A 23626-nucleotide genomic window follows, 5' to 3' on the forward strand; every position below is an offset into this window, starting at 1 on the left:
GACTTCCATGTTGTGATGTTTACTTCGTGTATTCTTGTACTGTTTGCTTTCTTTCCTTGGAATTGTATATCTAACGTTTGGTATTTGGAGTAAATATAAGTGTTGTAAATGTTCGTTAATAAATAATTGTGTGCAAGTAATAGGGTAGAGTGACTGGAAATTAGATCCAATCATTGTGTAGGATGTTGTATTAATTTTCTGTGGCTGCTCTCCAACCAGTTACCACAAACTTGGTGGTGTTAAACAATAGAGATTTACTATTTTGAAGTTAGAAGTCCGAGATCAAGGTGTCAGCAGGGCTGTGCTTTCTCCAAAGGCCCCATGGAAGAGTTCTCTCCTGCCTCTTCTAGCTCCTGGTGGTAGCCAGCAGTCCTTGGCTTGTGGCAGCGTAATTCCATCTTTGTCATCATGTGACTGCCTTCACTGCGTGTATCTGTGTGTCCAAATCTCCCTCTTCTTATATAAGGGCACCAGTCGTTGGATTTAGGGCCAACCCTAATCCAGCGTGACCTCATCTTAACTTGATTACATCTGCGAAGACCCAGTTTCCAAAGAAGGTCACATTCACAGGTTCTGGTTGGACATGAACTTTGGAGGAACACTATCTAACCCAGTACAGATGTGGAATTATTCCACCTTAATTCAGGAGTAGAAAAATAAGGGAAGTCAGCGGCTTTGCCTTAAAAACAAAAATTACTTCTTAAAATCAGTTCTGTCCAAGGCAGATAAGATTTTATAGGAGCTGAAGCTTGTATAGTGGTTTTTTTTTTTTTAGGGGTGGGGGTAATGCTTCTTAAGAAAAGGAATGTAAAATTCCAAATACAGAGTTAGGTATGAAAATGCATATTTATTTCGAATTTTTAAAGAAGTAAATTAAAAGTTTTAAAGTTGACATATACCACACCCATCACAGAATACTGAAAGCCGTTTTTATTAACTGTCTGACACCTTTATGATACTTTGCCTTCCTTTTTTTTTTTTTTTGGTTGCATATGCTTCAATCACCTCCTCCTATGACAGTTTTGTACTGTATTAGTTTCTTAAGAGATAATGATATTTAAATTCTGTCTCTTGCATGGTTGTTGAAAAAAATTGTAATTTCGAAGTTTCAGTTTCACAAGTTGTTATTGGTAATGTCATTTAAATTGTTAGGATTGCTGTCTAAATTTGGGGAAGCCTAAACTGAGATTCTTTTATATATGAGCTGTAAAATTCAGGCATTTTTCAAGATATCTCATGGAGTGGTGACTCATCTTAAATCCTTCATCACCGTCCAGTAGAATTTTCTGTGATGATGCAAATGTATAGGAGCTAATATGGTAGCCGCCAACCACAGGTGGTTATTGAGCACTTAAAGTGTGATGAGTGTGGCTAGGAAACGGAATTTTTTATTTAATTCCATTTTAACCCTTTGCTCTTCACCCAGAAATCTGCCCACTCCCAGCCCTGGGGCCAACCTCAGTGCCCTCTTGTGGGCCCCCCTCCAGGCCCAGTGACTATGTCAGCAGACTAGAGCCTGAGCCAATGAATTTGGTGAAACCATCTAAGGATGTGGAGGTATGAAAAAATCTGTCTCCCTCACTCACCTGCGTGTGCTCAGAATGACTGTTGAATCAACATGTTTAAGAAGGGAAAGGCAGGGCTTCCCTGGTGGCGCAGTGGTTGAGAGTCCGCCTGCCGATGCAGGGGACACGGGTTCGTGACCCGGTCCGGGAAGATCCCACATGCCGCGGAGCGGCTGGGCCCGTGAGCCATGGCTGCTGAGCCTGTGCGTCCGGAGCCTGTGCTCCGCAACGGGAGAGGCCACAACAGTGAGAGGCCCGTGTACCGCAAAAAAAAAAAAAGAAGGGAAAGGCTTATCGTTCTGGAACAGACTCCTTTTTATGTTCTCGAGGCTTCTTTCAGCATGAGGTCCCATGTGTCAGTCAGGATAGCCCACGATGCTACAGTAACAAGCACACCCCCAAATCTCTTGGTTTTCAGATGGTAAAGGTTTATTTTTTTTACTTCCATGACATATCTATGAATGGTGGGCACCAGGGATGCATGGCCCAGATCCCCTTCAGTGCGGGACTGGTGGCCTGCTGCTGGGAGAGTGTTTTGCTGTCAGCCCCTTCAGGTGACACCTCACACCAAGTCTCATCCCTTCCCAGAGAAACTCACATTCCGTAGTTGATCAAAGTGATAGCATAAAGGGTGCAGCCATCCCAGCCCAACATAGGACAACTCAGAAGGGTCCTTTTAGCTCCTGAGTTCCCTGTGAGCCCAGCAGAGGCTGCTGTTGCACCTGCAGTCTGGCTGGACTTCCCCCTTCCTGCCTGAGGTGGGACTCTCACAGGTGTTATTTCTAAGGGCACGCTTTAATAAATATCCTGCAGGAGGAACTCTTGTCTTAGAGTCTGCTTCCCTAGAGCCAGCCTGCAGTGGTTTAATACCAGGAGTGGGCCAAGAAATCAAGTGATCAAGTGGGGTTTTGGAGTTGGATTACTCACCACTTTCTGGCAGTAACTCCCCATCACTGGCCATAGGGCCTCTTGCATGAAGTCACCATCTAATGGTTAAAACTTGCACTGGTGGTGAACTGGGATGGTGTACTAGCAGAAGGAAATGCACTAGTTCACGCAGGGTGTCAGGCCTTTGAGAAATGCGTGTAAATAGTTACAAGGACAGTGGAATTGGGTAGTTATTGCTAAGACTGATCGATGCTCTAGAAAAAGATAAAAAGCTATGAAGAATTTATCACCAATCAAAAGCCCTGGGAAATTTTGAATACCCAGGTTCCCCTGAACCTTCTGAAGCTTAGAGATGATGCCAGGGCTCCTTCCTGTAGGGCGAACACCATGGGCCTTTCAGAATCTACCCCCACCTACCCTCCTGGTCACTAAGCTTATAACTGGGGTTAAATCACAATAAAACCCACGCATAGACGTTCTAAGCCTGATTAGGGGTAGGGGAGAGTGCTGTATCCCAGAGGAGCGACAAGACCTCGCCCATGGGTACCAGCAGAAGGCAGAAGACTGTGCCTAGGGTGGGATTCTGTAGGTACTTCATCAAAGGGTCTGGAACATGAAGTTGAGTAAGAGAGAGCTGGGTGATGTGGGTGCAGTCTCTTGGGACTCCGTATCTGTCTAACACACTGGGAGGGCTCCAGGAGATGGGAGAATGCCCTGGTGAAAGGGGGACCAGAAACCCTAAAATCCAGCCCAGAGCTGATGTGGGAAAGTGCATTACAGAACCCAGCCCACTCATGGCCCTCGGGATTGGAGAATTCCCGAGCAAGAGAGGCCAAGTGACAGACATAACTGCCAGAGGCAGGTGAGGCGTCACAGTGGAGGGAGGGGTGCTGCTGACCCACACGTGGGTACCAGAATGGTTATTACAGCAAAGTGTCCCTGGGCAGAACAGACGCACAGCCGCCAAGGGAGCTGCTCCGTCCGTACCCCTCAAAGAAGTCAAGGAGCTGGGACCAGGAGGTCAAGGGGAGTTACTCCAACAGAAAATTCACATTCCTTTGCCCAGTTTCCATATCTGAGTCAGTTTCAGACCCAGAACCCACTGCCTGAAGAAGAGACCAGATCCCCAGGAGGAAGGGGACGGTCACACCATGGTAAGTTTCTCTTGGGCCTTCTGCAAAGGTCCCTTCAGCCAGTCGTTCAGCTACCAGTGCACCAGGGGAAGAGGAATATTTCACATTTCGAAGACTCTTGGACATAGGATCCAGGTCTCTATTGTTATCCAGGCACATGAAACATCATCCTGGCACCCCTGTTAGAGTGGGGTGTATGCAGTCCTGGTCAGGACCTAGCTCCCTCTGGGTCCATTGGTTCACAGACTCACCAGCCCGGGCGGTCCTTTCCCTGGTCCCTGAATGTGTAATCAGAACAGACCTACTTTAGGGTCTTTGGCCTGAGAGGTAAGAGCTGTCATAGTGGGGAGGGGCAAGCAGAAGCCTCTGAAACTATTCCCCCCTTCCTCAGCCAGATGGTGAATGGAAACAATACTGCGTCCCAGTGGGATGGCAGAAGTTAGTGTTAAGTATCAAAAGGTTGCAGAGGTAGTGATCCCACCATTTCTCCATTTAATTTACTCGTCTAGCCCTTGCAAAATCCCAGTGGATCCTGGAAAATGAGAGTAGATTCTCCTAAATTCAACTGAGCATTCACCCGGGTCGCAGTCTGCCACACCAGATGTTATGTCTTTGCCAGGATATATTAACTTATTTGAGGCAAAGGGTGTACAGACATAGATTTAGCAAATGCATTTCCTATGAGAAAAGAGGCAGTTTGCGTTCACATGAAACAAATACATACACTTACAGTTTTGTCCCAGGACCAGTGTTGACCCTTCTGCCCACCGTCACGATATAGTCTGAAGAGACCTGGATCATCTGGAAGTTCTGCAGAACATCTCATTAATCCACTGCACCACCTGATACCGTCCTAACCAACCTGGATTAGCAAGAAGTGGCCAGTGCGTGGAAGGCCCGGGTGGTAGAACGTGCATTGCAGAGGGCGGGAGATAAACCCTACGAAGATTCAGGACCTGCCGCCTCAGTGAAGCTTTTCAGGGTCCAGTGGCGAGAGGCATGCAGGAACAGGATATCCCACCCGAAGGAAAGGACAGACGATCGCCTCGTGCACCTCCCACCATGAAGAAAGAGGCACAGCATCTTGTAAGCCTCTTCAGATTTGGGAGGCAGCGTGTTACATGTCTGGGGATTCTGCTCCAACCCACATATGAGATAAAACAAAAAGCTGCTGACTGGCGGCAGCCCAGGCTGTGGTACAAGGACCCCTGACGTTTGCAGCATGTAACCTGGCAGGTGTATCGCTGGTGGGAAAGGAGCTGTGTGCTTCTATGGACAATCACAGCACATGCCCCTTTGCCTCTGCAGAGCAATACTGTGCCTCTTCCACTTTTAAGAAACACTCCTGGTACCCTGCGGGGCCCTGGTGGAGACGGGACCCTTGACCATGGGCCGTAAAGTGGCTGTGCAGCCACAGATGCCCTTGATGAGCTGGATTCTGACACACGCCCCCAGGACAAGGCTGGGTGGGCCCCCAGGATCCATTTTAAGATGGAAGTGGTATATCTACAGTCTCACATAAGCCAGAGCAGGGGGGACAGCAAACTACACAACTCGTAGCCCAGATCTCTCTATCACCCACAGTTCTTGCTCCAGGGCAGCTCATCCGTTCCTTCCTGTGACTGGGAAATTGTGTATGACCAGACGAAGGAGGAAGAGAAAGTCCAACTCTAGTTCATGGTCAGGTGGGCTTGGTACATATGTGGACGCTGAAAATAGATGGCAGCTGTATACACCCGCAATCAGGGGTGGTCTTGAAACGGTAACAAGGCAAAAAATCACACTCTTAAATCGGAGCTCTGCAGGTTGAGATGTCTTGGTTCCCAAAGGTAGACTTCTGCCTGGGAACATGTGAGACTCATTGAATTACAAGCTGCCATCTTCATCTGGGCGTGTCAGAGTCACCGGCAAGCAGGAAGAGGCACCATCCTGATGGGGGTATGTGCCCAGAAGGACGAGGCAGGGCTGCTGCACACTGGGATGTGTGAACCCGGGTGATGCACGGGCTGCCACGTGGGCCTCTTGCTGAGTGTTGATGGTAGATGAACAAGCAACAACTCCAGCCTGAGAAGGGCATGTAGACCAGCGTTCATACTTCGCAGAGGTGAGGTTCTGAGTCATCACATGGATTAAGCCACTGAGACCAGCAAAGGTGCTAGCTGAGGCGAGGGGAGCCTGGAACAGATGGTCCAGAAGGGGGATAGTGTTATCAGCTGTGGTCTTGAAACCAGCAACAGAGGCATCCTATTAACCTCCTTTTAAGTGTCCCCCAGGAAGATGAGGAGGCCCCCGGGAATCTTGAAGGAGCTGCTTCCAGAACATATATGAAGAGATGTGTCCAAGAGGCACAGATCGGTTTATTGATTATTTCCACCAACAACCTCAGAACTGAAAGATAATTCGTGGTACTTTGTGACAGAACAATAGGAAACTTGGACACTCCAGAAGGGCTGTTTTTCTAGGACCTGGACCACCCCCTTGCCAATCCTCTTCAGCAGGAGGGGGCAGTGACAGCTCTGTCATGAGAGAGAGAGGAACTCCCCCCCCCGCCCCGGTTCTTCAAACCAAAGGTTGCCATGGAGATGCACAGTAGACTTGACACTGTCAGGGGTCCCTGTTTCACATGAAGCCTCAGAAGCCGACTTTGGAAAACACAGCGAGTGACTGGCCATTGTTTCAGACAGCAGAAGAAAATGAGAGGCAGCGGAGGAAACGGTAGCAAGTAATAGATTCATTCCTCTTGCAGCAGTAACATCAGACCAGACTGTGAAGCTGTAGGTCAGATGCTGAGTGCCTGGGCCGTGGCTTCCCTAGGATGCCCACAACACGGGCAGCAGCACAGGAGAGCAGGTCGAGCTGTGTGTCCAGATCCCTCCCCGTTTGTTTCTTCACCTCTTCAAGACAGTTTCAGAAATGCACTTCTGAGAAAAGATCTTATATCCAGTAAAACTCTGCGGAGCAAAGACAAGCAATTAGCAATTGGCATAAACACAGCCCTGGCAATAAGCAGTAAGTAGCAGGACCCTTAGAAGCTCAGCTTACAGCTGAGGGCCACCAGGTGGATGCTGTGGCCACAGCCAGGGCCTTGGAGCCGGAGGAAGGGAGGGGGACGAGGTGGGGGGACACCCAGTTTGCACCAGAGCTGATTGTATGGTGCTTTCCTGTGCTTTCTGGCTGCCCACCTCTGGACACAGCTGGGCACACCCTCAACTCCAGCTGCTGTTCACATGAAGGGAGGCTCTGAGAGGCCCCCAGGCCCCTGCCGAGACTGGAGCCAACAGGAGACTAAAGCTACATCAAAGCAAGATGTAGCACCCAAGTACGTGGTTATATTACAGGACTGTTTTTAACTCTAACGTGTGGCATTTTGAGCCGTATCTGTGCAAGTTAGTGAGGGGGTGCTTGTGGAAGGGCAGGGATGGGGGAGGATTGGACTCCTGCAAGGACCTTCTCTAATTCAGTGGTTCTCAAGGTGTGGGCCTGGACCAGCAGCTTCAGCACTGCCATCTGGGAGCATAACTCATCTCAGCTTAATTTACATCCCCCAGCAGGAAGAGGGAAGGTTTTCTCCTTGCCCAGCAACAACCTAGCCAATGAGAAACCACCTAACGCTCGCTCTCCTCCAATGAACTTTCATTCAAAACAGCTCCTCCCAACTTCCCCCGTCTCTTCTATGAAAGAACGCTCCTCTCCCGTGTCCCCCAGCCTTGCCCGTGGTTCACCATGGTGTGCATGGCCTGAATTGCAATTCCTCTGCTGTTCCCGAATAAACTCAATTCTGCCACCTAAACCACCTAAAACACCTTGCATGTACTCTAACTGGCATGTAGCCTAAACAATAAGATGTTTGCCCAAGTTGTTTTAGAGGAACTCGGAGTCAGCTGTGTCTAGTTTGAGCTGAGCTGGTTGAGACCGGAGTAGACCACCAAGCCTCCAACTGGACGGGTGCGAGTGTCCACTCAGTGACCTTTTGGTGTCAGAGGGCCCCAAATCCCACCCTCAGATGTGTTAAACACCTCAGTTTTCTAAACGTACAGAGGCCTGTAGCGTAGTCACACCTGGGCAGAAGGATGATTACTGCACCTTTTTCCAATCGCCTTTCCCCATACCCCCAATGCCCCTCATGTCTCAGACCTGCCCTACTGCTTTATACTTGATCCCATAAACACCCCTTGCTTTCGGGGCCTGTTCTCCCTTCTCCTCCCTTGGCTGCCTCGTGAATAAACCCTCTCTTCGTTGCAAACCTCCGGGTCTCACCATTTGGGCTGGCTGCCTGTGGAGCAAGACGAGCCTGCTTGGGTAACAGAATTGGGACCTGAAGACAGATAAGACAGGTCTAACTCCAGAACCCACAGGCTGAGATGATGGAGCTCTTGAATGACGCTGCTCCCTCAGCAACCTGTGTCAGCCTCCTGGATTACAATTGTCTATACTTTTTATTTCCCTGCCCTGGGCTCTTCAAAGGCAGGGACCCAGTCTTTTTTTTTTTTTTTTTTTTTTTTTTTTGGTGGTACGCGGGCCTCTCACTGCTGTGGCCTCTCCCGTTGCGGAGCACAGGCTCCGGACGCGCAGGCTCAGCGGCCATGGCTCACGGGCCTAGCCGCTCCGCGGCATGTGGGATCCTCCCGGACCGGGGCACGAACCTGTGTCCCCTGCATTTGCAGGCGGACTCTTAACCACTGCGCCACCAGGGAAGCCCAGGGACGCAGTCTTAATTCATCTCCCCAGTATGTGCACAGAGCTCTGCTTTAGGCTCTCATAGATATTTGGTGTCTCAATGAATAAAGGAAGAAAGGGAAGGACAGCAAAGGGAGGGGAGGACCGGATGGGGGGAGTGTGGGAGGGGCAAGTATTGGGGAGAAGTTCCTTCTAAAGGACGGGATGTTTGGCGCCATCTGCGGTACTGCAGAGGACTGAGGCGCAGGGGTGTGAGCTGTGGGCAGGGCGCCCCGTCGGGGGCTCAGCAGGTCTTAGCTGAGATCCCAGGACAAACGGCTGCAGGAGAACAAAGCACGATCGCCCTTGCACAGGCATTGGTTGTGGAGCAGAGCGCTTCCATGGGCCCACTCTCGGCATTTCTTCTCATCCAAAATTCTAGGCAGAGGTGGACTTCCGTTTATGGGAGAGGCAAGCGGGATAATTCTGGCTATAAATGTAGCTGCCTTTTCCCACTGATCTCTATCATGTATGCCGTAATTTCTGGTTGGTCTTCGATGGGCGGCCTGTCACACAGTCTAGTTTTAAATTCCTCTCTCCTTGAGCCATTTTGCCAACTAGTTAATACTGAGAACTATCTTATACTTAAAAATACTTGAGAGCTCCAGTCAAAGGAACCCTGGAGTGAGTTCTTTTATGAAGCCAAGAGCCTTTTTACAAAGCAAAAGGATTTTTTGTTTTACACGTTTAAATGATTTTTTAAAAAATTCTGACCCAACTGTACAAATAGTGGAAGATGACGCTTTGATGGGATGTTAAACCGAAACAGCCCAGAGTCACGTGGAAGTTTCACCTGTGGCTATAAGTAAGTCAGCAGCAGGTCAGAAAAAGGGTGAAGGGTCTCCATGAAATGCACCCGGCAAACTTGCTTATTTTGAAACAGACCTTTCTACTGAATGCTTCCCCACCCCTTGCCCACGGCGGAAACGGCAGCAGCAGAAGCAGCCTCCTCCTCCAGAAGTGTTTAGTGTTGTTTCTCTCTATTTACAATCAAGAGTCGTTAATAACTATGCCAAGGGAGCAGGTTTGAAAGGTAGCCCTTGGGGCAAAATCCACGGCTGAGTCCTGTGATTTTTTCCCCTTCGAGTGGTGCTAGAGTGTTAAGGCCACGGAATTTGGAGTCAGATCTAGGTTCAGACTTTGTTTCCATCACTCACTAGTTGTAGGGCAGGTGACAACCTCACTAAGCTTCATTTTTCTCACCTGTGAAATGGGACTAAGAAACTCTTATCTGGCAGGATTATTACGAGAATGGATGAGACAGTGCATGTAAACACAGCAAGCACTGAAGAAATAGAAGCTGTTATCATCACCACTAGTTACAGATGAGGCTTTTCTCTTTTTTCTGCCCGGAACTCAGAAGCCATGAGTGGAGCTCTAGCAACCCTGTTGGGATCATCATGTAACTTTGTGAATGGAAGTCATGCTTCGGGATTGATGAAGCAGAGGGCAGAGGAGTTGGGGTCTCAGATGACATCGTGGAGCCCTGGATCATAGCAGTCCTGGGCCACCTACTTCTGAGGGACTTTAGGTTGTATGAGAGAAAACGCCCCCTACCTTGTCTAAGCCATCATGACTTGACACGTGTTAGTAGCCGCCATGTGCAATTCCTTGCCGCGTGGCTTTAAGGAGAGACCTCCTAAAACTTCTGGCCCTCACTTTCATTTCTGAAATAAAGGAGGGGCTCAGATAACCCCTCTGGACTTTCCCCTCTCACATAACAGGCTCCTATTTCGACCTCCTGAGTCTGGGGGTTACACCAAAGCAGAGTTTTTGCCTTGATCTTTTTGCTTAGTTGCAGCAGCCTGGTTTGGAGGTGGGGCAGGGGATGGGGAGGAATGGGGCAGGTGGAGGGGCCAGTAGAAGGTAGCAGTAGACCTGAGGTTAGCTCAAGATTAGATCAAGACCTTGAGGTCCTCATCACCGTGTTGCTGTCCCCCTAACACTGCCTACAGGGGGGCGCCCTCAGCCCACTTCCCGAGCTCAAGGGTTGTCGTGGTCAGCATACCAGGAGGATATTCGTTTCCACAAGCTCAGCCGACCTCTTCCCAGTCAGAGCTGCTTCGGTTGCCTCTCCTCCTCAGCGGGATGAAAGCAAAACGTCTAACAAAAGACATCAATCTCGTGATTTTTTAAATGAGGAACTAGAGCAGCAAGCAGCCGTATTGGGAAATGGCCACAGGGGGTCGCTGCGCGCTCAGTAATGAAGGGATGGACGCCAGCCCTCGGGGAAGGGGAGACTGTCTAGGAGGGTTCGGATTTGAGGAAGGAGCTGCCCGTGGAAGGGATGGAAGATCTCCTTTCTGCACAGCTGAGTCCCCCACTGCAGCCGAGAGGGAAGAGCCTTAGTGTCGTCTTTGACCCCGAAACCAGGCTTGCAGAATATTACTGTTACTGTTTTCATTGTGATAGGATTTTGGAATTCTCATGTAATCTTTTCTGGCTCACAGATGATGAAAGCTATAGATCCTCTCTCTAAAAAGGTCGGATACCCACTACGATAAATCAAGGCCAAAGCCTGGAGCCCGGGGGGTCCTGGTGGTAAGTGTCTAGCGCCCCTTGCTGGGTGGATGGTAAGAGAACTGCAGGGCTGCCCTAGTCACAGGTTTGAATCCCACTCTGGCGGGGTGACCTGCTTTACTTATTGGACACTTGCTTTTCTTACTTATAAAATGGGAACTCTGAGTTCCGCCTTGGTCGGGAGTTACTGTGGATACAGCACACGGAGAGCCGTCAGCAGGTGGCCATGTGCCTCCCAGGTTGGAAGCACAAGAAGAAGAGGCCTGGGGAGAAGCCGGTGGGCTGGGATGTTGTTACCAAAAGTGGGGTCCAGGGGCTTCCCTGGTGGCGCAGTGGTTGAGAGTCCGCCTGCCGATGCAGGGCACGCGGGTTCGTGCCCCGGTCCGGGAGGATCCCGCATGCCGCGGAGCGGCGGGGCCCGTGAGCCATGGCCGCTGAGCCTGCGCGTCCGGAGCCTGTGCTCCGCAACGGGAGAGGCCACAACAGTGAGAGGCCCGCGTACCGCAAAAGGAAAAAAAAAAAAAAAAAAGCGGGGTCCAGCAGCTGGACATGCAAAAGCCAATAAGGTGGCAAGGTTGGTGGAAAGGAAAGTTTGCTTTATTGCGGAGGCCGGCAACTGGGGATGGGGTGTGGGGGAGTTGGGGGGAAGGCAGACTCGTGTCCAAAGGCTGATGCCCCCACTGACAATCAGAGGGCCAGAGCTTTCATAGGCGGAGGGAGGGTGCTACACGCAGAAACGGCACAGTCAGCTCTGACCGCCATCTTGAAATTGGTCATGCGGTGGTCCGATCAGCGTTGTCATCTCGATTGTTTTAAGTACAGTTAGTCTTCAGTTCCAGGGTCGGTTTGTTTCCATTTCTTTGAGGCTGGTTCTCAGAATTGTGGCAGCTTGTGTCATGGCTTCAGTCTGGTCATCATGTAGTTAACTTCTTCCACCAGGAGGGGGTTTTAGTATCTATAAGACAGCTCACAGGAGATGGCTCAGAATATTAGCTGTAGCTTTTAGGAGGAACTAAAGGTCCTTGACTTTGCTTAATGACTCAACTATTGTTTTTGTCTTGTTGGACTGTTTTCCTTTGTTTCTGCACTTTCTCACTTCTCTAGTTAAACTTTTTCTTTGACTAAAGGTTTTCCACAGACAAAAGGCAGGAGGAGGACATGGGCAAGGACCACAGGGCCCTGCTCCATTTCAATATGAGCTTGGATGTGTTTGCACGTGGCCGGGAGAGGCAGGTGGACGGGCAGCCTAGGGCTCAGGGGAGCTGGAGGGCTCTGGGGTGGTGCAGATGCACGGGGTGTAGACCAGTGGTTCTCAAACTTTAATAAGCTCGGAAGCACTGGAAGGCTGTTGAAACACAGATCGCTGGGTCAGCGGACCCTGAATACCTTGCAGTTGTAACCAGCTCTTTCAGGATCCCCAGCAGGGGGCCTGGATTCGCTGCTTTTCAGTGGTTGGTCTAAAGGCAGGGATGAACTTCAGAATTTCTGGTCGATTTGGAATTGTGCCTTAGGAAGTGTCTGGCACACCATCTTCCTGTTCCTTTATTTTTGGCCCCCAAAGATTTCATTTGACCAAAGGGTTCCCTGGCTTTCAAACATTGGAATATCATTGGTCTAAACCAGTGGTTCTCAAAGTACGTTCCCCAGATCTGTGACATCAGCATCACCTGGGAACTTGTCACACAGCCAATGTCTTGGGCCCCGCCCCCTACCTGCGGATCAGAAACTTGGGTGGGAACCAGCAGGCTGGGGTTTAACAAGCCCTGCAGGTGATGGTGATGTGATTTAGAGCCTGAGAGCCGCTGGTCTGAAGGAAGTGTGGGCCCGGTGCTCGGGCTTCGGCCATTCTCCCGTTGGCAGATTTGCTCCTAGCGTCCTTCTCCTTAGCGGCCCTTTCCTCTTTGGCATCCCCATCCCCTACCTTTCCCACCTCCCCTCATCAGACTCCAGGTGTCTAAAGGTGCTCGCCCCTCTCTGCTCCCTGAGCTGGCACCTTGCAGTAGAGAGTGAAGGGCTCACCAAGTACACTAACTTCCACCAGTCCCATAAACGGGGGTAATGAAGTTCCTGCCCAGATTTCCACTTGCAAAAATGCATGCTTCCTTAAGAAAAAGAGAAAGTAAGAATCCCAGGGCCAGATGGGGATGCTGGGATATTTTGTGGCCTTTGGGCACCCCTCAGATGGCTAATGACGACGGTCACCACTGGTGGAGAGAGTATAATAGTGTTACTGAGTCCAAGCTCGTACCGCTCGCCACACAACAGGCCAATAAATCAACAGACGAGTTGCTGGGGCAAAGAATAGCGACTCTATTTGGAAAGCTGGCATGCTGGGAAGATGGTGGACTCCTACCCCTAAGAACCATCTTGCCTGAGTTAGAATTCAGTCTTCTTTTATACTAAACGGGGAGACAGTAAAGTCAAACATTTCCTGGGTCCGGTCAGACTCCATAGGGGACCTGTTACTTTCTTCCATCCTGCAGTCATTCACAGGTGGGCCTGATCAGGATGTTTCCTGTGAGCTAAACAAAGGTATTTTAGCTTACTGCTCATTACTTGGGAGGCAGGGTTCCCAGAGATGGGCCATTATGTATAATTTAAGCTTCTAGGCAACGTCCCTTTAGTGATTAACTTCTAGCAAAAGCAATAAAATACAAAGGTCAAAGTAAAAGAAACACATCCAATATGGAGTCAGATTTGTTCTTCCCTATTACAGTAGCAGCCTTTGCACCCAGCCAGGGTGACCCCTGCCCCACACTGACCTCCCCCACCCCACCCCCCAGCTGTCTTCCCCCCAGGCTGCTGGGTCCCTGAGGAGACCGGGCCAACAGGACAGCTTGTTTGAACTGATCAGGTCTACACCCCTTAAATTGTGGAGGCACTCGTGTCGGGTGAGCATCCTCCCCAGATTCTCAGACTGAGGAAGGAGTCCATGTAAGCTCTGAATTTCCCTGTTGCTTCAGGAGGCAGAAGCTGTGGCGAGTCAGCCACAGCTCAAATAGGGATGAGAGCAGTACCTGCTTTCCAGATAAAGCGCTCAGCACAGAACCAGGCGTCCTGCTGTTACCATGGAAACCAGGAAGCCAGAGCGTCCATCCTTCCTGGACAGCCTCGTGCGGGCACCCCACTCGGGGCCGTGGGTGCCCCCAGCCCAGGCCGAGCTCGGAGTCTCCTCACCCCTTGGGGTCCTTGTCTGTGAGCAGAGGCCGAGGGAGGAAAGCTCCTCTGCTCCCCCAAGCCAGTCACAGTGGGTGGATGTTTCTAGCCTCCGCAGGCCTTGGAGTGGATCCTTCTGGAGCCCACCCTTCTCTCCTGCGGCTGAGCTCGAGTCGGCAGTGGGTCCCCGGGCACGTGGCGCTGGGCCGCCGCTCACAGCTCAGCGTCGCCTTACTTGGCTAAGCCCAGGAGGAGTCAGGCATCGGCCATGGTACCTCGTGTGGACTCTGTCCAGTGACAGCCATCCTTCTGGCTTCATGTCCTGGGAGCTCAGGGCTGGGCAGCCTGGATGAGGGGGGAGGGGAGTGGCAGCCAAGGGCGGGGGGAGTTGAGTCACGGTTCTGTGCAGGGCGGGCCCTGACCACCCGGCATGATCCCAGGCCTTGGGGAGGGAGACACTCCAGGGGCCTCCATCCACAATTTCATGTCATTCTGCCAGCAATCCAGGGGGAAGCGTGGGTGGAAATCAGTGACATCTGGGATCCCCAAAAGGCCATCCCTAGCCGCTGAGCTCCAGGCTGTGCAGCCTTGGGTGTGGCACCCTCCCTGCCAGCCACATCCTTGACCTGGTGACACTGCAGGGGACGTCCGATCAGCTGGTCCACTGCAGAGCTTCTCGCGGGGGCAGAACGTCTCAGCTCCACTCTGGAAACAAAGCTCTGGTTTTGTTTGCACCGCCCACGTGGAGTGGAGGCCACTGGGCCTCTGTTCGCCCCTCTGGATCTGTCTCTTTCATCCGCAGGGCCCAGAGTGGTACCCCACCAGAACAATGTGGGGTGCCAACAGTCACCCCAGAGCCAGAGAAAGGCCACGCAGGCAGCAAGGAAGAGGGTGTTAGCCCCGCACCTGCACCAGAGCCGTGCCGGTTGTCTGCCCGGTTTCCCCAGCCTCACGGCCACGTGAGTGGAAGGACGCGTGAGAAGGAAGGGCAGCCTCTTCTCCCCGCAGGGGAACTGCCCCTGGGCCCCTGCAGGCACAGTCAGCATGGGTCCAGGGGTAGAGGAGGGGGTGGGAGCACAGCCAGAGCTCCTGGAGGAGGGTGCAGGGTGTGCTTTTCTGAAATGTGCAATAGTTAATTTATCTAATCTATATTGGTGGCATTAGAGTTCTAATTTTTAGCTATCATCAACTACATGAAAGAATACCCCATACCTATATCTTTGTATATTTGTCCAGTCATGTACTTAGGATAAATTCCCATTAAAATGGAAACCCCATGTGAAGAAGAGAGAGCCTTAAAGACCTTGTTCCTCTTTTTATCTTTAGTGTCTATAGTATCTGGCATATAACACAATCTCAATATATATTTGTTGATTAAATAAAATTTTTTGAAGTGGAATTTTTTTTAAATAGCTCATGTTTTGTGGGGTGATAGGGATTTAATGCATTTACTATTTGAAGTGCTTCACATAGATGAGGGTAATTTTTTTTATATAAATGTATTTTTATGTATTTATTTTTGGCTGCATTGGGTCTTCGTTGCAGCGCGCAGGCTTCTCACTGCGGTGGCTTCTCTTGTTGCAGAGCACGGGACCTAGGCGCGCGGGTTTCAGTAGTTGTGGCTCGCGGGCTCTAGAGCTCAGGCTCAGTAGTTGTGGCGCACGGGCTTAGCTGCTCCGCGGCATGTGGGATCTTCCAGGACCAGGGCTCGAACCTGTGTCCCCTGCATTGGCAGGCGGATTCTTAACCACTGCACCACCAGGGAAGCCCCTGAAGTGGAATTTTTGAGTCAGAGGATATGCATATTGTATATTTTAACATACATTGTCAAATTATATATAGAAAAATTATACAAATATGACCCCATCAACAGTATCTGGAGATACCTGTTTTTCTTTGTTCCTGCCAGTCCCATCCACCGGTGGACGGGACCCAGTGGATGCCAAGTTCTCACCGGTCCGACGAGGACCCAGGGAGAGGATGGGGGATTCCTTCCTCCCCTGAGCCTAGAGAAAAGAGAGCGCCCCCCACCGAAGTACCCTGTGTGCAGGAGGCGCTCCATACACGCTGGACCCACACTGCTCCCCTACCCATGGCCCCCGGGGCCTGGGTCAGCTTCTCCTGCTCTTTGGTTTCTAAGGACTCGGCTTCCTCTGGCCGTGAAAAGGTACCTGTCTTTAGCGTCAGTGTGTGTGTGCGGCAGCTCTGTCGGATCACCTCAGATGCTCGGCCGGGAAGAGCTCAGTTTAGAGCCGGGAGATGAAGCGGGCTCAGCAGCCCCAGTGTAAACACAGGTTTGGAAGGACCTGGGCCCCAGGAGGTGTGGGAGCAGGAGGAATGCCTGTGCCTGGTGGAAGAAGTGGCACCCAGCCTCCTGGGTATCTCTGACCCACAGGAGTGTCGTTGATCCAGGAAAAGCAGGGTTTGCACACATTTTTGTGACCTGATGAAATTCTACCTTCAAAAGGCCCTAAATCTAAAACCTAAGATGAAATAAAAGAAGCTCCAAAGCCACGGGAAGTGACTTTGAACTTATTCAGAATGTCCCCCTCCCCCGAGGAGCCTTCCCTGGTTTACCCCTCAGTCTTTCCTTGCTCCCAGCTCCTCAGCCCCTCGGGCCACAGCCCCAGCCACACTATAAGCTCACAGTGGCCACATCTCGGGTGCCGAGGACGGGTCTGAGCACTTTGCAGGTGCTTCCCCACAGGTGGGTGTGATCAGGAGAAGGGGGCACCAGCCCTGAGAGGTTGTGCAACGGGAGTGGCTCAGCTCAGGATTTGAGCCCGTACGGCTGCCTTTTCCTTTTCTCATCTCTTCCCTGGCGTTCGCCTGTCAGGAGCTGTGAGGGTTAATTTCATGTGTCACTTTGGCTGGGTCATGGTGTCCAAACATTATTCTGGGTGAGTCAGTGAGGGTGTTTTTGGACAAGATTAACATTTGATTGGTGGACGGCGAGTAGAGCAGGTGGCCCTCCATCCTGTGAGGGGGCCTCGTCCAGTCAGCTGCTGGCTTGAATAGAACAAAAGACGACCCTCCCCCAGTAAAAGAGACACCTCTCACCTGAAGTCTTCAGACGAGAACGTGAGCTCCTTGTTCTATGAAGCTTCCAGCCTTTGGACTTGGCCTGGGACAATGGGTCTGCAAATTTTAGTCTTGCCCACCTGCATGATCACGTGAGCCAGTTCTTCGTAATGAACCTCTTTCTCTTTACATAGATACACATCCTGTTCGTTCTGTTTCTCTGGAGGGCCCTGGCTAATAGAGGAGCCTTTCGTAGATGCTGTGCTTTGGGCAGCCCCAGGGCACTCAGTGTAGCACCCAACCCATGGGGGCAATATAGCATTTTTGAAGCCAGGGGTCCCTGTGTAATGGACCCTCACCCCCGAGAAGGGCATTCGCTCCTCCCTGACCCCTGCGGGGCTGTGGGAAGAGGTATAGGCCCAGCGAGTGGGCAGGGTGGTGGGGTGAGCAGAGACAGGACTGCAGGACAAGAGTGATTGACAGCGTCAGGTCAAAGCAGGGAGAATGTCAGCCTGTGGCCCCCCAGTGGGCCCTAGACTGGATGCCGACCCTTGCTGCTGTTGGCCAAAGCAGAGGGCAGGCTGCGTGGAGTGGGACCCGGGGGAAGCAGCAGAGCTGGGTGTCCCAAAGGTAAGTCCCAGCGTGCACCTGGGGGCGGGGGCTGGGGGCTGTAGGGGCCGTTCATCACGGAAGTAGCAACTTAGGTGATGATAAACAGCAGACTCATCGTTGTTTGGATTTTGTTATTGTTTTTACCTTCTTTTTCTTTTTCTTTTTTTTTGCGGTACGCGGGCTTCTCACTGCTGTGGCCTCTCCCGTTGCGGAGCACAGGCTCCGGACGCGCAGGCCCAGCCGCTCCGCGGCATGTGGTATCTTCCCGGACCGGGGCACGAACCCGTGTCCCCTGCATCGGCAGGCGGACTCTCAACCACTGCGCCACCAAGGAAGCCCCTTATTGTTTTTAAATTCTCTGCAATGTACCTTTTATGGCTGGCACCAGGGCCGCCACTCCTCCTACCCTTGGCGGGAAACCCTTAGACTATCAGGATCATTGAAGCAAAGTGTCTAGTTTGGCTGTTATTATTTTGGTTATTTTTAAAGCCTGGATTCCTTTGGCTGTAGGGAAACGTTCCCTTAAAACGACTGAAATAGAATGTCAGCCCCAGTGCAAGTCCTGGGTAGTCCAGTGGTCATATTTTTTAAAAGTAGAAAGAAATAAGCAAAATAAATGTTAACAAAGTGCTTTATTTAACCTAATATGTTAATTCAATATGTAATCTGTAGAAAATTATGAATAAGTTATTTCACTTGTGTGTGTGTGTGTGTGTGTATTTGTGTGTGTGTGTGTGTGTGTGTGTGTGTATGCGTGTGTGTGTGTCTTTGAAATCCAGTGTGGATTTTAAACGCAGCATCCATCTCCGTTGGGACCTGCCACCCTTCCCGGGCCCCATAGCCACGTGTGTGCTGTGGCTTCTGAACCAGACAAGCCCTATAGCCTTGACCCAGCGGTAGAATGAATCTCAGTCAAGCTGGTGGCCGCTCGGAACACCTTAGCACTAGATGTTCTGTGTGCTTGGTTTTGTTTAATAGGATGCATGCATGTGCCATTTAGCTCTAAATATTGATAACACTTGGCCATTGTCCCCAGGGGAGCAAATTCTCCTTATTTCAAAAGCACAAACAGAACTCTGGCCTCCTAAGGTGGAGTAGTAAATGCTGAGAGAAGGGGAGCTTTCTCTACTGTATCTCGATGTGCATAATCAAAAGGCAGGCTTTTGCTCCCAGCAGAGTCGCATGAGCGGGAGGGGAGAGGGGGAGGCCAGTGGAGGTGGTCTTGTGGAGCCGGCCTTCCTCACCAATGGCTCGGCCGCTAGCAGGTGCCTCTCGGCTTCTCTATGTCTGTGGTTGCACCGTCCAATTTTCAATCACACACTGCTTCATTCTGCTAAAGGAACCGGCCTTAAGGTCAGCACTGGGACGAGGGCTTTATTATTATTATTATTATTTTTGCGGTACACGGGCCTCTCACTGTCGTGGCCTCTCCCGTTGCGGAGCACAGGCTCCAGACGCGGAGGCTCAGCGGCCATGGCTCACGGGCCCAGCCGCTGCGGAGCACAGGCTCCGGATGCGCAGGCTCAGTGGCCATGGCTCATAGGCCCAGCCGCTCCGCGGCATGTGGGATCTTCCCGGACCGGGGCACGAACCCGTGTCCCCTGCATCGGCAGGCGGACTCTCAACCACTGCGCCACCAGGGAAGCCCTGGAACGAGGGCTTTAATAGATCCTTGGAGTTGAGGTTCTATAGGGATGAGCATCACTTTCCCGAGATGGGTCCAAGCCAGCTGAGCCGCCGGGCAGCCATGACACGTGACCTCAGGTCTCCTTCATAGCTAGAGGTGAGATCCGACCTCGTGGGACAACCACCCCCTTGCCCGCCAAGACCCACATTCCGGAGAGCAAGGGCTCTGCTTGCTCGGCCCTCCCACCTGGCGGACCCTCCCATCTGAGGACCTGCCCTGACTCGGGGAGGACAGATGAGGTCAGCCATGGAACCACGTGGCCAGAGTCCTCCCCACGGTTCTCTACCCTCCTGCCCAGGTGAAATATGAAAAGGGGGACACAAGAGTGTCCAGTAGTCATTTTCCTGGCCATGTTGTGCCCCCCAAACCCTGGCCTGGGAATCTCCTTCTGAGATGTGGATGGAAGGAAGGAGTGGAGGTGGGATCCTGAGGGTCCCAGCTGGACTTCTTCCCCGAGGGTCCAGGTAGCACACCCTCACCCAGGTAGCCTCTGCGGGCAGGTGAACGAAGCCTGAGCCCCCACTCAGCCGGCTCTGCTGATTGCTTCTCCGTGGACCCTCTGCCACCGCGATGCTCGCCCCTTCCGTCTGGGCGTTGTCACTTCATGGCAGCCCTGGAAGCAGCTGCAAACTGCCTGGAACCCTGGACCTGGGCGAGGGTGTTATATTCTTCAGGAGAGAGGCAGGTGAGGTTCAAATAATCACCCTATCAGGTAATCACGCAGGATACATGCCTCTGTACCTGTTCTTCCACGCGCTACAATCTGTGCAATTCCTTCATGTCGTTCTGTGCCCAGGGCTTCCTGCCCTTTCAGTTGCTGGTGGTATTCCATTGTATGAATATATATATATGCATTGAGGAATATACTTAAGACCAATGTACTTTGTGTAATTACTGTATTTGTGTTTTTCTTCAGTGTAAAAGGTTTTAAAACGCACCCCAGGAATGTGTACCACCCTGTACAAGGTCTGGCAGCTGCATACAGCTGAAATGAGTTCTCACACTACTCTTTACTGTAAAACCTGTATAGCCAATTGATTCGCACAGACTTTTTAAAAAATTAATTAATTTCTTTGTTTTTATTTTTGGCTGCGTTGGGTCTTCGTCGCTGCGCGTGGGCTTTCTTTAGTGGCGGCGAGCGGGAGCTACTCTTCGTTGCGGTGCACGGGCTTCTCATTGCGGTGGCTTTTCTTGTTGTGGACCACGGGCTCTAGGGGCACGGGCTTCAGTAGTTGTGGCTCACGGGCCTAGTTGCTCTGCGGCATGTGGGATCTTCCTGGACCAGGGCTCGAACCCGTGTCCCCTGCGTTGGCAGGCAGATTCTTAACCCCTGTGCCACCAGGGAAGCCCTTGCAGAGACTTTTAAAAATGTTTTTCTAGCAGTCTTGTACCCTTAGCCATCCTATGGTCACATCTCAACAATGATTTGAGAAATGGAGTGGTTTCAGTGCTTTGCGTGATTCTTGTTCTTGCTATTTTCTGTGTCTGTTTTCATCTTGCTTGCATTTACAAAGCTTAACTGATTACTCTGTCATTTGATATTTGGGGAATTAGGATCTGAAAAACAAATCTACGTTGTTAGTGAAATTCATGAGGCCGCTTGAGGATTAACAAAATTTTCTGTCTGTGATTTTGTTATTTAAGTTTAGAAGTGACATAGATTTTAAATTAAATACCGTATTTTTCAGTTTATACCTATAACTTCAGTGCGATTTGCTATTTCTTGCAAAATCTCCTATCGGTACTCTCAGTCTTTATAATCTTATCCCGAACAACAGGGTCGCAAAACCAGACCACAAAGACATGGCGCGACACTCTCGTTTGTCAGAGAACTCAGTCGCATCATATTGTAAATGATGAAAGCGTCACCGTAAACGTCTGTTGTTCATAAGACAGAGCGAACCAACAAACATGTGAGTCACTCATCTGTCAACGATGTAAGCAAGTTCTTTGCCAAATTAGGTAATAGTTTACAAATACTGGAAGAGTATTTGCTCAGTTTCTGAGCTATTTGCAGTGTAACTGTGACAAGCATAGCACTGTTAAATTTAATCTGCCTTAGTCACATGTTCGCCGGTATTTTCTCAAGTCTAGACAAGCATCCAAACAATAAGTCAGGCCCTGGTTTGCAGTATTTGCCAATTTCCTTTGTGTAAATGCTCCCGGCACAGTCTGTTTCAAGCCGACATGTCATAAGGTGACACCTAGGCTCACGTTTGAAGGTCAGGTCTGGGTGAACTGGATGGCCAAAGGAGGGGACGTTCCAGGCAGAGAGAAAAGCATGAGAAAATGCGTGGGGGCTCCAGTGGAGCCTGAAGGACCACGTGAGACCGTGGAAGACTTTGTCTACCCAGGAGAACTGACAGTAATGAGAGCTGATATTCATTGAATGAACACACTGTGCCTGTTTCTGAGCTAAGCATCATCTCATTTAATCCTTCTCAGGATCCTATGAAATAGGACTTTGTATTACCCCCTTTTACACATTAGGAAACTGTATGGCTTAGAGCAGTTGAATGGCGCACCTAAAGTCACACAGTAAATGGTAGAGCTGGGATTTGAACCTAGATTAGTCTGACGCCAGAACTCTACCTACAGGCTCTTAAAGGCCCTCCTTTCTTATGGAAATCCAGGTAGAAAGTGACAAGACCTGAGACAAGGCTGGTTGTGTGGGGCGAGAGAGAGGAGGGAAGTGGTAAAGTGGAGACTGGGACAAGATCCCATAACCAGCTGGGTGTGGGAGGTGAGGAAGTGGGGGAAATATGTCAATGGAACTTTTTTTTTTTTTTTTTTTTTTTGCGGTACGCGGGCCTCCCACTACCATGGCCTCTCCCGTTGCGGAGCACAGGCCCCGGACGCGCAGGCCCAGCAGCCATGGCTCACAGGCCCAGCTGCTCCGCGGCATGTGGGATCCTCCCGGACCGGGGCACGAACCCGTGTCCCCTGCATCGGCAGGCGGACCCTCATCACCGCGCCACCAGGGAAGCCCTCAATGGAACTTTTAACGTGAACAGTTGAGTGCTTGTTGTTGCCATTAACCAAGGCAAGGAATAAACTAGAAGGAGGGGTTTGGACAAAGCGGGTTTGGATATGCCAAGTGGAAGGCAGGCTGAGGCATCCAGGTGGAGAATTCTAGGAGGCATCAGAAACACGGCCCTACTTGTGGTTGCCAAGGGGGAGGGGGGAGGGGGGAGGATTGGAGTGGGAGTTTGGGGTTAGCAGATGCAAACTTTTACATATAGGATGGATAAACAACAAGGTCCTACCGTAGAGCACAGGGAACTCTATTCAATGTCCTGAGATAAACCATAATGGAAAAGGTTATGAAAAAGAATATATATACGTATAACTGAATCACTTTGCCGTACACTAGAAACTAACACAATATTGTTTCCAATCAACTATGCTTCAATAAAGTAAATTTAAAACAAAAGAAACATGGTCCCGGACATTGGGGGGAGCCTGGCCTGTTGGTCCAGGTGTGGACGTCGTAAACCTGTGGGTGGTGGTCTCACCTGTGTGCATGTGAAATCAGTCAGTGGGGTGACAGCCTTTGGCTTCAGTCAACCAGACACTCAGAGCCAGCAGGGAAGGAGAGTCTTCATGCTTGGAGGTGTTCCCGCTCGGTCAAGCGTTCCTGGAAGGCTGGTTTTGATTACCGCAGATTCTAGTCAATAGGAAGGAAGCAATCCTTCTGAAAGTTGCCGCAATACCTTATTTTCAGAGGTAAGCCATCTGTTACCTTCCACTGGGAGGCCCCGCTTGAATGGAGAGCCAACCCTGCAGACCCCAGGCTGGGGCTGCCCTGCCCGGACTAGACCAGGAAGCTGCTTTCCTGGAGACCCCATCCTGCTCTCTTTGGGTGAAGGAGGGCAGGGGGAACAGCGGACGTTAGACCCTGCTGACTGAGAAAAAGAGAGGCTGCCAATCCCTGAAAGCTCTCTGCTGGCCACGAAGCTGAGAGAAGAGCAGGTGTTTTCATTCACAGGAGAGTAAGAACCAACTGTGGTGTCTGCAAGATGCAGATTCCTGGGCGCCTCCAAAAGTTCAGATTCACTAGGTCTGGGGCAGGGACCAGGAATCTGCATTGTAATGACTCCCTGTATCAGGGTTCTCCTGTATCAGGGGTTTTGACTAAATGTCTGCACACCCCATGGCCCAGGCAGGCTGGCATAAAATCATCCCTCACCTACCCCAGGTGAGGTGGGCTGAGGCTGGGCAGGCCTGAGAGGACTATGCCGGGAGCAGGGAAGATAGAAACCGGGAAGGAGCTTGAAGACGGGCCAGCTGAAAGCCAGGGAAGGGTCGCATCCTCAGAACCTTGGGGG

The 23626-nt window shown here is 51.0% G+C and overlaps 1 protein-coding gene across 1 annotated transcript in view; it reads left to right on the plus strand.

The window, feature by feature from the left end:
- The window catches only part of LONRF2 (LON peptidase N-terminal domain and ring finger 2), an 86333-nt gene extending 77984 nt beyond the window's left edge, over positions 1 to 8349 (plus strand). The window contains exon 13 of the mRNA XM_049696072.1: positions 1427 to 8349. Coding sequence (XP_049552029.1) covers positions 1427 to 1563 — 137 coding nt within the window. The 3' untranslated portion in view covers positions 1564 to 8349. The remainder of the gene's footprint in view (positions 1 to 1426) is intronic.
- Positions 8350 to 23626: the final 15277 nt, after the last annotated feature.

This window comes from Orcinus orca, chromosome 13 (genome assembly GCF_937001465.1).
Source record: "Orcinus orca chromosome 13, mOrcOrc1.1, whole genome shotgun sequence".
Classification (NCBI taxonomy): domain Eukaryota; kingdom Metazoa; phylum Chordata; class Mammalia; order Artiodactyla; family Delphinidae; genus Orcinus; species Orcinus orca.